The 14,157-nt window shown below is 42.8% G+C and overlaps 1 protein-coding gene across 2 annotated transcripts in view; it reads left to right on the top strand.

The window, feature by feature from the left end:
- The window catches only part of Cdc14a (cell division cycle 14A), a 153,220-nt gene that overhangs the window by 84,425 nt on the left and 54,638 nt on the right, over window positions 1-14,157 (top strand). For both annotated transcript variants that reach the window (XM_028757387.1, XM_028757386.1), the window contains exons 8-9: window positions 6,830-6,917; window positions 12,079-12,309. In XM_028757387.1, coding sequence (XP_028613220.1) covers window positions 6,830-6,917; window positions 12,079-12,309 — 319 coding nt within the window. The remainder of the gene's footprint in view (window positions 1-6,829; window positions 6,918-12,078; window positions 12,310-14,157) is intronic.

Genomic DNA, 14,157 nt, shown 5'->3' with positions numbered 1-14,157 from the left:
TCAGTTGCCTATAGTTCTTTGTATAGAATTCTTTGTATAGAATTCACCTCCTGGTGAATCCATCCAGTTTGGTGTGCTCATTGACATGACACTTGTTCAGCTCATGTTTGGGCAGTCATGTTAGTGAGATCTTTCGTGTGTAGCTTCTGGTATTACTAGGAGACACAATCTCACAGCTAACTCTCTAGACTGAAACTTTTAATTAAGAACACATTCTGATTTTGTAGTAACTCTTTAGGGAACATATCCACTATGGGTTAGAATACTTTTTTAGAATATTTATATTTTTTAGAATAATTTCATCATTGGCTCATCTATACTGCAAGAATTTATAACTTAAAAAATCAGTTATGTCCAACACAGATGACTGACTGGTGAATTTAAGATCAGGATTCCTATGTAATGTGAACTTTATGGTATGACTTGAGACTGTCTAGGCTGACCATGTCCTTCATTATATCAGGAAACCATCGTACTAACCAGTGGATGTTGACTCTTAAGTTTAGCACATTCTTTGAGAATCGGTGACGGTTGTATGTCCTCCATCTCTGGTTTACCACAGGAGTCAATGTGTGATGGGGCAAGGCTGTGCTTGGGAGTGGTTCTGTAGAGCACACGGGACTGGAATCTGGATGCTGCTTGGCCTCTAATCCTCTCTTGTTCATATACTGTGGGCAGGACTGTATACTCCTGCCCCAGAACCAGGGTCAAGGAGGCCTCAGAGTGAAGATGTGTGGGTATGTCCTCAGCCATCTGGAGCAATTACAGAGGTGCGCCTCCCACGGGGCTCTGACTATGAGAACTATTTGAGGCATGCTTCTGGAGTCATCTTGTTGTATTTATTTCACCACAGAAAGGCCACAAGTTTAAGGTAGCCAGATTCTTTCCTGGCCACTACAGCTGCTACAGGAGAGGGAGCCAGGGCTTCAGCATGTGCTAGAAAGCACACCCATTATCTACAGAGAGTGTCAGCTAAGTCTGTAAGACTTGTAAGGTTTCCCTCTCCAAAAAAATTACGTTTTCCCCTTCTTTAATTATTGTTTGGTTTATTTCTTTCCTTTCTCTGCTTTCTTTTTCTGTGTCTTTGTGTGTTTTGCTTTTTGCTATCTTGATATTGGGTCTCACCATAGTGCTGATGGCCTGGAACTCATAAAAGACATCTTGCCTCAGCTTTCCAAGTGCTGGGACTATAGATTTCTCTTCCTCCTCTTCCTCCTTCATCACTTCCAAACTATTTGAGGTGTGGTCTCTGTAACTATTATGGTTTGATGTTCCTGCCAACACAGTAGAGTCCAAAACCAAACAGGCCCGATTGGTCCCGTGGCCAATCTCTGATTGTGAAGGAATTTTCCTTCCTTATTTTGTAATGCGGTGGTTCTTGCATTTCTTTTCTTGCAATCTCTGGTCATCTTTCTCAACCTTTCTTGTAAGTCTTTTTTTGGTTCCCTTTGCCCACCCTGAAACCCTGATGTTATAGGACCTCATGATTTCTATGAACATGCTTTCTGTGGTTCAAGTACACTGACTTTTAAGTGTCAATAACAACATGTGTACTGCTGTTCCCCAGACCTTATTTTGAGCATTAAAATGACATTAGCAAGAATACAGGATTTTCACATCCTGTGATTAAGTCTGCTGTGAGATAGTGGACCACGCCAGGAAATTTGGTAAGGTTGAATGGGTTCGGAATCCCCAGCACCTCATACATGAGGATGGTAGGTGTTTCCCCTACCCCCAACAAGATTTCTGGTCTGGAATACATGACTACAGCCCCCCACATAAAGAGAGAGACACATAACGCAGAACAGAGTTCTCCATGCTAATGCGAAATCTAGACGGCCGGCCCCCGAGGGTTTAGCCAATAAGCATCCCTTCCTGGGAATTCCTTCCTGCAAAAGGTATTTAATCTCTGGTCCATCTTGAGGAAGTGGTAGTCATCTATTCTGTACGATGAATACTCAATAGACAGTTTGGAACCAAGAACTATCTTTCTCATCAAGAACTTCCATGGGATGAAGCCTTTGCTGTATAGATCCTCCACCTAAGTCTCCTGCAGAAGGCCCCTCAGTGCTCCCAGACACTTGCTGCTAAGCTAAACTGGAGTTCCACCGTTTGCCAGCCTGGGCTCATCATTCTTAGCACTTGGGTCCCCTCTGTTCCTGACTGGATGACTGGGAGTTAGAGAACCCCAGCTTTGGCCTCAGCCTGTGTTGTTTCTCACCCAGGCTGAGGTCCCCGTCTTAGGTTGCCCACCCCGTGAGTGGTGCATCGGCGTTTCCTGCAAGCCTGTCACCCTACAGCGGGTAGGATAAAATGCAGCCTAGCATTTTATTTATTTATTAGCCTAGCATTTATTTAAAATGCAGTCTGCCCAGCGGAGTTCCCACACCCCAACGTTGAGGCTGAATGCAGAACCACAGTCTGCAGAGGCGCTCACTGGCCTGGACCGTTGGAACAGTCTCTCAAATATCCCCACCCAGTCGTTCTCCCTTGCCCATGGTCTGTCTCCTGACATATTGTCTACCACTGTGTCTCCCACTTCCTGTTGTTACCAGTTGAGGGGGTACAGTGCACACCCACATTGCACACCCCCTTTCTCCCACCACGCTCTCATTCAAAAGTAGAACCGAAGCAATAATCTGGAGCTTGACGATTATCTAGCACCAAAGGGCATGGAAACTTAATTTGAACCCATCCACTCAAATATTCACTATGATTTAGACTCATAAAGGGTCCAGCTTCATGGCATTATTTATACTTATGTAATAAAGCTGTCCTGTCAGTGTTAATTTATTGATACAGAGGTTAGGTAAATGCAAAAAAATTCTTTAAAATTAATTTTTGAAAAGACATTGAAGTTTTTGTCTTAGTCTTTACAGCACTCTTTCTGCCAACCTCCTGGCTGATGTACATCTTGGATGGTGTCCGACAAATGTGGTGCAGTGCTTCCTTAATGAAAAGGTGGAGATGGTCGAAGCCTTTCCTCTTGGGTTTATTATGGGAATTAAATGCGCTACATAGTGTACTATACTACAGAGTGGGGATGCAGTTCATGTTTGCTATCATCGTAACTGATATTTGTCAATCTCAAATAAAAGCACCAAGAATCCCGTTTATTATTTTGTGCAAAGCAACAAATTATGCTCTTTTTTTTCTTCTAAAGATTTATTTATTTTCATGTGCATTGGTGCTTTGCCTACATGTATGTTTGTGTGAGGCTGTTAGATCCCCTGGAACTGGAGTTACAGACAGTTATGAGTTGCCATGTGGGTGCTGGGAATTGAACCCAGGTCCTCTAGAAGAGCAGTCAGTGCTCTTAACTGTTGAGCCATCTCTCCAGCTAAAGTTACAGTTCTTGGCATATGTTTTCTGGGAAACCATGCATGGTAGAGGGATGGAAAATACATTGCCAGGCTAGACAACTTGTGTTGGTAGTCTTGCCATCAGCCCCAGGGATTTTTTTGTTTGTTTGTTTACTGTAGACCTAATGATGGCAAAAGTCCAAATGTTTGTACTTTTGTGACCTGTACACCATAGACATAAATGCATTCTCTGCAAGTGTAGGAATTGATGATCTGGGGTCAAATTCCATTTTAGGAACAGCAGTTTAGCTGTTCAAGGGAAATCTGAACTGGAGACTCTTACAGTGAGTTATGGTATCTAACACATCCATTGTAGGAATGGGACATTCATCTGCAGCTTCTCTAACTGGTGTTTGATCGGTAGGGAGCTCCACAACAGCCAACGCTATATCAATGTTCATGTCTCATGCCTGCTTACGTGGTTCTTTACAAAATGTGGTAGGGTTGGAAAGTACCTGAAGTTCCTGCCTGATCTGGATTCTTTGAAGTTGAATTAGGACAACAGATTTGTGTCATTTTAAATATTCTGTCATTATTGACATGTTAGCATTTATGGAAACCACTGGGAGAGGGGCACAGATGTAAAGTATCACTGGGAGAGGGCACAGATGTAAAGTATCACTGGGAGAGGGGCACAGATGTAAAGTATCACTGGGAGAGGGGCACAGATGTAAAGTATCACTGGGAGAGGGGCACAGATGTAAAGTATCACTGGGAGAGGGACACAGATGTAAAGTAACTTTTAGTCACCCAATGTAATTGTCATCTCCCAGGCTCACTGCCTCTGTCTGGTGACTTACGCCTAGTCCTGGAAATTTCTAGCCTCTATACAGTCTAATCTAGAATGTTTTCAGTCTCTGAGAATTACTGCTGAGTCAGCTCACCCCTTCCTAGTTCTTTCTCTGAATTCTGGCTGACTGGTTCAGCTCAGGTGTTCTGGCTCAAAACTCCTCCAAGTTGACAGATTCAATTTTGCTTTTCTCTCGGCCTCTCCTGAACGGCTCTGCTTGGCCTTAAAATAACTTCAGCAATCTGTTCTAATCTTCTGGCTCCTTCTCATTCTCTGGATTGTTCTGTTTTGACCCGTGTCTAGCTTGTTCTTTCCAACCGATCTCTGTAAAACTGTCCCAGTAAAGCCACCTCCTCCTTCTGCCTGCACTGGTCCTTACCTCCTCCGTCTGTCTGCACTGGTCCTTACCTCCTCCTTCTGTCTGCCTGATCCTTAAGTAGTTTTCCTTTCCTCTCTCTTTTTCTGAGAGTTGGGCATATCCTATTCTATCAAATCTTTCTCTGATTTGCTATTGTCTGCCACTCAATTAGACATCGCTTTCAAACATGGACACTTCCTTCTACAAACTAACTTAACCTTCATTGTTTGGGATTAAAGGTGTGTGCTAAGGGCTGAGCCACATCACAACTAGAAACGGCTTTTCAGTAAATAATTGGGGTTCACAATGTGATCAAATATCCTGTAACATACAGATCATTATCTGAAACATTATCAGAGTAATCTTTTATAGTATTAGGTCAGTTAAAATCTGTGACTTTTTTTCATATTTAAATCTAAGATTTTATTGTTTAACACTACCAACATTTTTTAGGCTGCTAAATAGAACCAAGTATTACCCAATACTTACGATTTTAGGTAGGAAGGTTTACAAACACAATTCTGTTGATTTTGTGAGTGAATTGATCTTGCTGGTAAATTACAGTGAATTTATCTCGCTGTCTCCATTCATATGATCTATTATAAAAGGTTACTATTTAACCAAGCAGATATCAAAATGAACAGATGTAATTCAATATATTCATCTGTCCTCCTTGGTGGCCAAGGATACAGAAATAGTGAACACAGAAAGCCACTGTTTTCTACTGTTGATAAGGACATGCTTTTGTCTTTTGATGATTGAAGTTCACGTTTATTCTTGACTTTTTAAAGTGTAAAGTAAAGGGGCATATCGGATCGTTCATTTAGTCTGTTTAATTTAAACAAGAAACCATTTAATCCCTTAGCAGAAAGTCATACATTTGAGTCTATCCCAGTTGTTATAAAGATACAGCTGCACATCTGCTCACGCAATGCTAAGATTTTTAGGGTGTTGTAAAGAGATTTTGTTTATTACCATTGGGTTACTATAGTGGATACACGTTCAAGATGTCATATAAGGTTTTTTTTAATATACCTTTTATATGATTGGAAGGATATATCTGTGCTTTAGGAATAGAAATTGGCCAGTCAAGTTTTAGTTTTCATGGAAATGGCAATGGATAGCATGAATGAGGTAGTGGCTCTGATTGCCTTGATGTTCTGGCATATTTCATACATATTTATTTTGCACTTGCCAAAGAGTACAAGCTCTGATTGGCTTAGGTGCATAGCATGGAGGCCCTCACCATACGACAGAGGAAGTGTTCTTCACATGGAAACTTGTTGCTCTCTTGACGTAGATGGAGACTTGGGCCAGGGGTGGAGTTGGGTGTGGAGGTGTGAATATTTTTTAATGCATTACATAGACGTCCCCTGGTCCCTGACAAAGTCTTGGATGTAACCCAATCCCTGTCCCAGTCTGGATGGGTTAGTAGCACAAGGACAGGGAAGCAAATGAGGAAGGGAGGAGGGACTGGAATGTGGGATTGAAAGCCATTTCTTGGTCTGTAGGAAGGCCTTTGTCAATGAGCACTTTAAGTTCTTTGACCAAAGGCTGACAATTATTAATCAGTCAGCCAGCAGATACATTTTATTTGGGTTCATAGGATACAAACTTACTTAAAGATAGTTAACATTCGAAGAAAGATTTCATTGGAAAATTTATTTGAAAGGTCAGACCCAGTAAGTCAGCTGTCCAGGGTGACCAGTTAGCCAGAGCTGGAAGCACCTGCCTTTATTGCCAGTCATTGTTTGGGGTTGGCGCTCTCTGGAGGAGATTGGCTGAGAAGTTTATGGTACCTCTTCCATCCTTTCTACCCTTTGCTAGTCTTTAAACCAGCATTGACTATAGGCATAAATACTCCCCTCAACAACAGTAACAAAAACAAAACAACTAGAAAAAAGTGTATGTGTTTCTCGTGACCCAGATATTTATAGTTTTTTCATCAATTAAAGCTTCCTTACCATGTTCATGTAAGTCCTTATATTTCTTATTTTCTCTTACCTTGACCTAATTTTTTTTTTCTGGAATAAAAATTTCGTCTTTTTTCATTGTAGACTGACCAGGAGACAAGTTTAAGACAAATAAACTTATCACACAGTCTATATTTTTTCAGCATCTGAGTAGAAAATTTTCTTAAATGAGGTGACACTATAGTGTTTTGTGTAAAAGGTGCATCTTGAAACTTATATTAGTTCCCCTTTATGTAAGTCTCATTAATCTAGTACCGATAGTGTGATATGTTATTTGTAAGGACTTCCTAAACTGTGTAAACATTATAAACTGCTTTTCTTTTCTTTTTCCACAAAATTCTGCCAGCGAGTTGAAAATGGGGACTTCAACTGGATCGTTCCAGGAAAATTTTTAGCATTTAGTGGACCACATCCTAAAAGCAAGATCGAAAATGGTAGGTTGTTTTCTCCTTTGTCACGTAAATGTTTATTGTAGTTTACTTTCATTTCGTTCTCCATTATGTATTTCTGTATACAATTCACTTCCTTTGCTAATGTCCTCTGATGAATATTTATTCATAATTGAACAGTATTAACTTGTGTGTTAAATGTTAAACTTATTGCATGTTTAATTTTTTTATTATTTAAAAAACGCAGGTTTATTTTATTTTTAATTTTTATGTGGTCGTGTGTGTGTGTGTGTGTGTGTGTGTGTGTAGGGTATGTCATGGGTAGTGTGTACATGGAGTACATTGCCTACGGAGGCCACAAGAGGTCATCAGGTTCCCTGAAGCTGGAGTTGCAGGTGGTCGTGAGCTGTTTAACATGGGTGCTGGGAACCCAACTTCATTCTGCTGTAAGAGCAGCCCATACTCTTAACTTTAGAACCATCTCCCCAGCTCCTGTGACCCTGTTTTCAGACACAAGTGCTTTCAGACTGCTGTAAACAGATCGTTCACTTACAGGAGTAGCTTAAGAAGGATCTGAGACAGAGACTGGCCAAACCAGTGAGCAGAGAGCCAAATTCTAGCAAGCACCCATATCTGAAGCAGTTTTATTTTGGACTGTTGTAGCTAAAATCTTGATGTTTAACTAGAGCAGTGGTTCTCAACCCTCCTAATGCTGCGACCCTGTAATACAGCTGCTCATATTGTGCTGACCCCCAACCATAAAATTATTTCATTGCTCCTTCATAACTGTAATTTTGCTCCTGATATGAATAGTAATATAAATATCTGACACGGATCTCTGTGAGAGGGTCACGTGACCGGTAAGGGAGTCATGATCCTCAGGCCGAGAACCACAGAGCCGGAGATGCCGTCTTAAGAAGTGATCTCTTCTAGAAGCTCTATAATTTCTGTAGAGAATTTTAACTGTGTAAATACTTTTTTGAGCTTAGACTAATTTTCTAGTAAGGTTAGTAATTTTGATCTAGTTACCACGAGAACTTGAGATTTCTATTTTAAGAAACCACATCTTCTGAGGAAGATGAGAGGGATTTCTTAGTAGAAAAAACCCGAGGCTTTTTTTTATATATAAAAAAATAATTTGTATGTTTATTTCACAATTTCTCGTGTATATACACAGTGTATCTTGGTCATATTTAATTTCTAAATCCCACGTTAGCTCTCCTTAGGATCCTCCACACTTTCCATCTTATCTTTATGTCCTTTTTGTAAAACAAACAAACAAAAAAGAAGACAAAAAACAAAAACAAAACAAAAAACCTAAAACCAATAAAACCTCACTGAGTCTAATTCATGCTGCCTGTTCGCACTTTGCACCGGTGTGGGCCCACGCAACCAAGCATGCGCAACATTCTGTTAGCCACACCCCAAAGACAGATGACTCCTCCCACCACTAACACCCATCGGTTTCCAATAGTTCCTCAGTGAAGGATGAGGCCTTACGAGCTTCTCTCCTGTCCGTGCTGAAATGCAGACTAGCTTGATCTTCGTGCAGTCTTGAGCAGGTAGCTACAGCCACCATGAGTTCATGAGCGCAGCAACTATACCATGTGTGGAGCCTGCATTCTACAGCTCTCCTCTCCAGCCACAGCGTTTCTGACCCAGGCTGAGAGAAGCATTAATTTATGGGCACGAATACATATTTAGAAGGCAGTTTGACAAGGTGCCCACTTAGCAAAATGGATATCCCCCACCCCCACTTCTCAGGGCCCATGACCACTCCAGTCATAGGCTTTTGACTCAGTTTATTCTCAGGAATAGACCTCAGAATCAAACAGAAAGGTATTGGTTGTTCCCATACAGTCAGCCACACACAGCGGGCACATCTTGCTGGACGGGTTGGTATTGTCGCTCAGCTGGGTAAGACTGTTGACAACTTTTCTCCCTCAGTAGCCTGCATCTTCTGATGCATTGAAAGCTAGCCATCAGGGAGGAAGTTTCCTGGTCAGTTCCAGCTTGTTTTTTTCCTGTGACCTGCATCCAAAGTGTGTTGTGTCATCAGAAATAGGGTCTTATGATCTAGCTACGTGGATAGTTAAGGAGAAGCTGAGACTTTGAAAATAATTAATGATCAAATAGCTGTTGATAGGCAGAAGCCAAAGGAAGACCTCTGATCATGGGACCTGGCAGAAGGCATTGTGTGAGTCTTAAGGCTGTGTTTGTGTGAACAGAGGACAACTAGGGCACTCACTGAACCTCCTTGACTCGTAGTTTCGGCAGTGGGGAAAGAGCAGTCCTTTTTTTCTTTTTTTGTTTTTTTTTAAAATAAATTTGAATTGATTAAGGAATTATAACTATAGAATGAAACGTGTATTTTGGATTTTAGATTTCAAAACCATTCCTTTAATGGACAATGTTAATCAATCTCTCAATCTCTCTCTCTCTCTCTCTCTCTCTCTCTCTCTCTCTCTCTCTCTCTCACACACACACACACACACACACACACACTCACACTCGAGAATTGGAGGGTAGCTTGAGACAGAATCTCAGAAATTCAAAGTGGTCGTTTGTCCGTTTAATGAGAGAAGCCTTGTAGGCAGGTTGAGGCTTGGCTCCCCTTTCTGGTTGTGGAACCTGCAGTGAGCTCCTCCCTTCTGTAAGCATGTATAGCCCAATGAGGGAACAGACCCACATATTGGGTAGCTACTGAGGATAGGATTAGAGATACAGATGAAGGGCCTTAAAGTGGCAGGTCCCTTAGCATCTACACAATTGTATTTTTATCACGACGAACTGGCTACTATATTCCCATAGTTCAAACAATCATTTTACTCAGCTTTCCTCCACTTTTCCAACTTTAAAACGGAGGTCTGGGAACCGATAAGTTGAACTCTCTTAGCTCTGAAATTGTTTGGTTAGCCTGTTCTTTAACTCCTCTGGGTCCGGTGCTTCACTGATGTCAAGGCTCCATCTAGTGGCAAGATGGAGTAAGGGTTCAGTGAGTGCTTCACTGATGTTATGTCTCCATCTAGTGGCAAGATGGAGTAAGGGTTCAGTGAGTGCGTCACTGATGTTATGTCTCCATCTAGTGGCAAGATGGAGTAACGGTTGAGTGAACGACCAATCAACCCTGGGTGGACTGGTATTTCTAAGACTAGTCCCTCACAAGCATCCGAACACCGATAACACCGCCACATACTTGCTGAGAGGTCATAGGGCATTTGGATGATTTTTCTTGGTTTTAATTAATTCAAAGTCTTTTTTTTTAAAGTCTGCCCTGTTCTCTTACTTGATGGTACCACGTTTTCATTAGCCACTCTGTTCATGGACATCTAGGCTGACTCCAAATCCTTTCTATTGTGAATAAGGAAGCCATAAAGGATGTATAGGTATCTCTGTGGTAGGATTTGAGTCCTTTGGATATATGTTTGTGAGTGGTACACTAGGTCATACGGTTTTTAATGTTTTGAGTAATCCCCATGCTGATTTCCACAATAGCTGTCACTAGTCTGCGCCCCACCCACAGTGAATAAGGGTTCCACTCTCCATACATCTCCAACAGCATCTGTCGTCAGAGTTCTTTATGTTAGCCATTCAGAGGAATTTAGTGCAAGGAGTTTGTTACAGTGAGACTAACAAGAAAGACAATAGTGGAGGATGCTGAGGGTGATGAAGAAGTAGTGGTCCCTTTGAGGCTAAGGAATGAAAGAAGCAAAGGGGAGTTGGGAGGACTGAGGCACGTGGAGGAAGAGCCTCTTCTGGTCCTTAGAGCACTGAAGGGAATGCCAATGCTGTGTGGATTTGGGGCTTGAGGAATAGAGAGACCCAGAGCCTCTGCTGTCTGAGAAGACATCTGGCCAGTTCAAGGCGTGCCAAGCCAAGATGGGAGTTCTGACTGAAGCACTGACAGATGGGAAGAAAGGCTTTCTTTCATTGTCCTGTCGTCTCTCCTACTTGGAGAGCAAGCAGGAAGGATACTAGAAAGGTAGTCTGAATGGAGTGGTAGATGGGCCCAGAATTACAAAGACTGGCTTGGAGCTGTGAGAAAATTAAAAAAAAAATGACCGGGTGAGCAGGACATGCTGCCAAGAGCACAGTATGGAAACCCTCTAGTTCAGTCTCTGGGACAGATCACCCCTGTGAACTCCTGACGAGGTCACTTCACTTGCCTGGTCTGCCAAGAATCTGCCAGCAACTGGCGCACCCCGAATGGGTGAATCCTGAGTGAGTGATTGGTGGTAACTAGTGTGTTAGGAAATTAGTCTTCTTAGCTCTGGGGCTGCAAGGCAAGGTTTTCAGTGGCCCAAATTCCCAGTGATCACTTTGGAGGACCAGACAAGAGTAGATCAGTAACCCAGTTGCCTCTGAAGCTCCCAAGAATGCTTGCTTGCTGGGAAGGACATGCCGGGGCATCTGGAAATTGTCTCTCCCACTGTAAAGAAAGTGTCTACCAAAAGTTACTCTCTTAACTTTCCCTTGAAATACTAATATTTTCATTGGACATGTACATATTTATGCTACACATGATTGATTAAAACTATGTACATACTATGGAACAGCCATAGAGTTTAACACATGGATCCAGTCCCTCGTGCTGTTTTAAGCTATAGGCAACATGCTGGGCACTGGGGCCCTTGATTGTATTCCTCTTGTCTAGTGGAACCCCTTGACCTCCATTCCCACAGTTCCCAGCTGTTATTTTAAGGAGATCATTTTCAGAAATCTTACAAGCTGTGACTTGGACATTGCAAAATGATTATCATAACCCTCTTTTACAGGGAGTTGTGCTATAGATGGGAACTATACCTCTAAGCTTTAAAAATGCTTTAGCTGTAGATGAAACACATCTTTTAAGTAAAGAATAATGTTCAAGAAGGAATATCACCCCAAATTACCCCAGCACTGCTCTGTACATTTGAGTACTTCAGAACTGCCTTTGTGTGGGGCCTCCAAGATTATGGTCCCTGGATTCGGATTCTAGAGGTTGCCATTTTCCACCAACTTTTCCCAAAACGCAGAGGTTTTTTTGTGTAGGTTGTAGTCGTCTTTGGCGTTCACAGTTAGGTCAGCCGATACTTTGATGGCTCCTTTGTGACCTTTCACACTCTCACAAGACACTCTTTCCTCCTAATTCTGTGAGATTTGAATACTTTGTTGTTGATGTGAGGTGGGATGTGGTTTTCTGCTGACTGTCCCTGTTTGCCTGTAGGTTACCCTCTCCACGCTCCCGAAGCCTACTTTCCGTATTTCAAAAAGAACAACGTGACTACGATCGTGAGACTGAACAAAAAGATTTACGAGGCGAAGCGCTTCACAGACGCTGGCTTCGAGCACTATGACCTGTTCTTCATAGATGGCAGCACCCCCAGCGACAACATTGTGCGAAGATTCCTGAACATCTGTGAGAACACGGAGGGTGCCATCGCGGTCCACTGCAAAGGTGTGCTCAAGTTCTCAGGGGCCCGCTGTGCTGGGGAAGGGCGGGCCCGAACCCACCTAATAATGAACAAGACCTGCTGGCGATAGAATACAGTGGGATATTTTTCTTCTGTGTTCAACAGTTGAAACATGAGTTCATTTTAATAATCCCTTCCCTAAAGAAAGGATTAATCGCCTTGGTGGTGGGGCCCAGCTTTCTAGACAAGTCATTGCATGTACTTGTGATTTTTCTGAGTCCAGGCTCATTGACTCTGAACGTCATAAACAGGAAGTAACATAGAGGTGTCTGTAGGCCGGAAAACCATCTTTCCTTAGGGAACTGTGTCAAAAGGCAAATGTTGATAGTTCCCTCGTCCCCTTTCCTTCAGAACTGACCTTTTCTTCATACTCTCCCATCATCTGATATTTAGTGTTTCCATGTTGGTATGTGTGTGTGTGTTCACATGTGTGTATGGCAGAGTATCACAACTCAAGTCTTCCTTAGTCATCCGATTTTGTAGTTTTCAGACAGAGTCTTTCACTAAAGTGGGAGTTTGCTTTTTTGGTTACACTGACTGGCTGGTGAGTCCCAGGGATTCTCTATCCTCCCCATTCACAAGCACCTGGGTTATATCTGGGTCTGGCTTTATTGTGGATACTGGGGCTCTCTCTAACCGCAGGACCCCATTCTTGCTTGGCAGGCTTACTGACTATTCTCCTAGCTCCTCTGGATTGCTTTCTTTTAAGGGTCTCTCTACTCTTCCACCCTCACAGCACCCCTCCCCTAAGTCTTATGCCTCATAGAATGGAGGGTCTTCTCACCCATTACTTGATGTGGGTTATCTCAGAAGAATTAACTGGAAGACTTTTCTGAGTAAGTGAACACCTGGCTTCTGGAGTGGGCACTTTGATGCAGGTCAGGTAGAGCAAGTATAGGTCCCCGCTTTAACAGATCAGAATGCAGGATTTCCAGTTAAAATTGAGTGTTACATTAAAGTCGGAAGAAGCTCAGATTCCACTGTAGGGCTTCTAGTTTGGTGATTTTAATTTCAGCGGAGACAAATCACTACTGGGAATGGAGCCTCTGGCGTGCCACTCTCAGCTCTTCACAGTGCCGCGAGGTGGCGCTGCTCACATTGGCTTTGTGTCCACAAAGGGTTTTTGTAGCACGTTATGCAAATCGGCCAGTAGGTGTTGGGGATGGTACTGTTCTTTTCATGTGCGGAGCGCTGCTGTAACTGCCTTATTCAGACAGTGTGGCTTTGGTTCTGACAGAAATTAAAATACCATTTTGTAGGCCCTTGTTTCTATGTTTAAGATTTGAGTAGGTGGAGGAACTTTGCTGAACAAGTGAGCTGTGAGCAGGAGCGATGCGAAGCTGCGTTCTCCCAGCAGCCTGGAAGAGAGGGAAGAGACCCGCACATGGCCCCCGATTTAGGGATGGCTCCCGAAGCCAGGCTGCACCCACCTTTGGCGCAGCAATTCCCTCACCCTTCTTTGCGAGGGAAAGACCCTGGCTTGCAGGACTGTCCTCTTTCTGGGTTGTTAGGAAGGTGCTTCTTGCTCACTTCTTTGCTTCTGGTCTCTCCCGAGGCAGAGAGCTGGCTTGTTCTGAACATTTCTTTGGCACCCTAAGTTTGTTGTATTGTATCTCTCCCGTGGGAATGAAAGTACTCTAAATAGAGTCTTGTGTCAGCTGCGTTTGACTATCAGGCTGTTGAGAGTATGGACCCCACGAAATTGGATTTTCCTCAGAATTTTCATGCTGCGAGAAGCCAGCTAGGAGGAGAACTCTCTCTCTCTCTCTCTCTCTCTCTCTCTCTCTCTCTCTCTCTCTCTCTCTCTCTCTCTCTCTCTCTCTCTCCCCCCC

The sequence above is a fragment of the Grammomys surdaster genome, unplaced genomic scaffold, assembly GCF_004785775.1.
Source record: "Grammomys surdaster isolate TR1022 unplaced genomic scaffold, NIH_TR_1.0 126158, whole genome shotgun sequence".
Taxonomy (NCBI): Eukaryota; Metazoa; Chordata; class Mammalia; order Rodentia; family Muridae; genus Grammomys; species Grammomys surdaster.
This window is presented reverse-complemented; position numbering and strand designations above follow the sequence as displayed.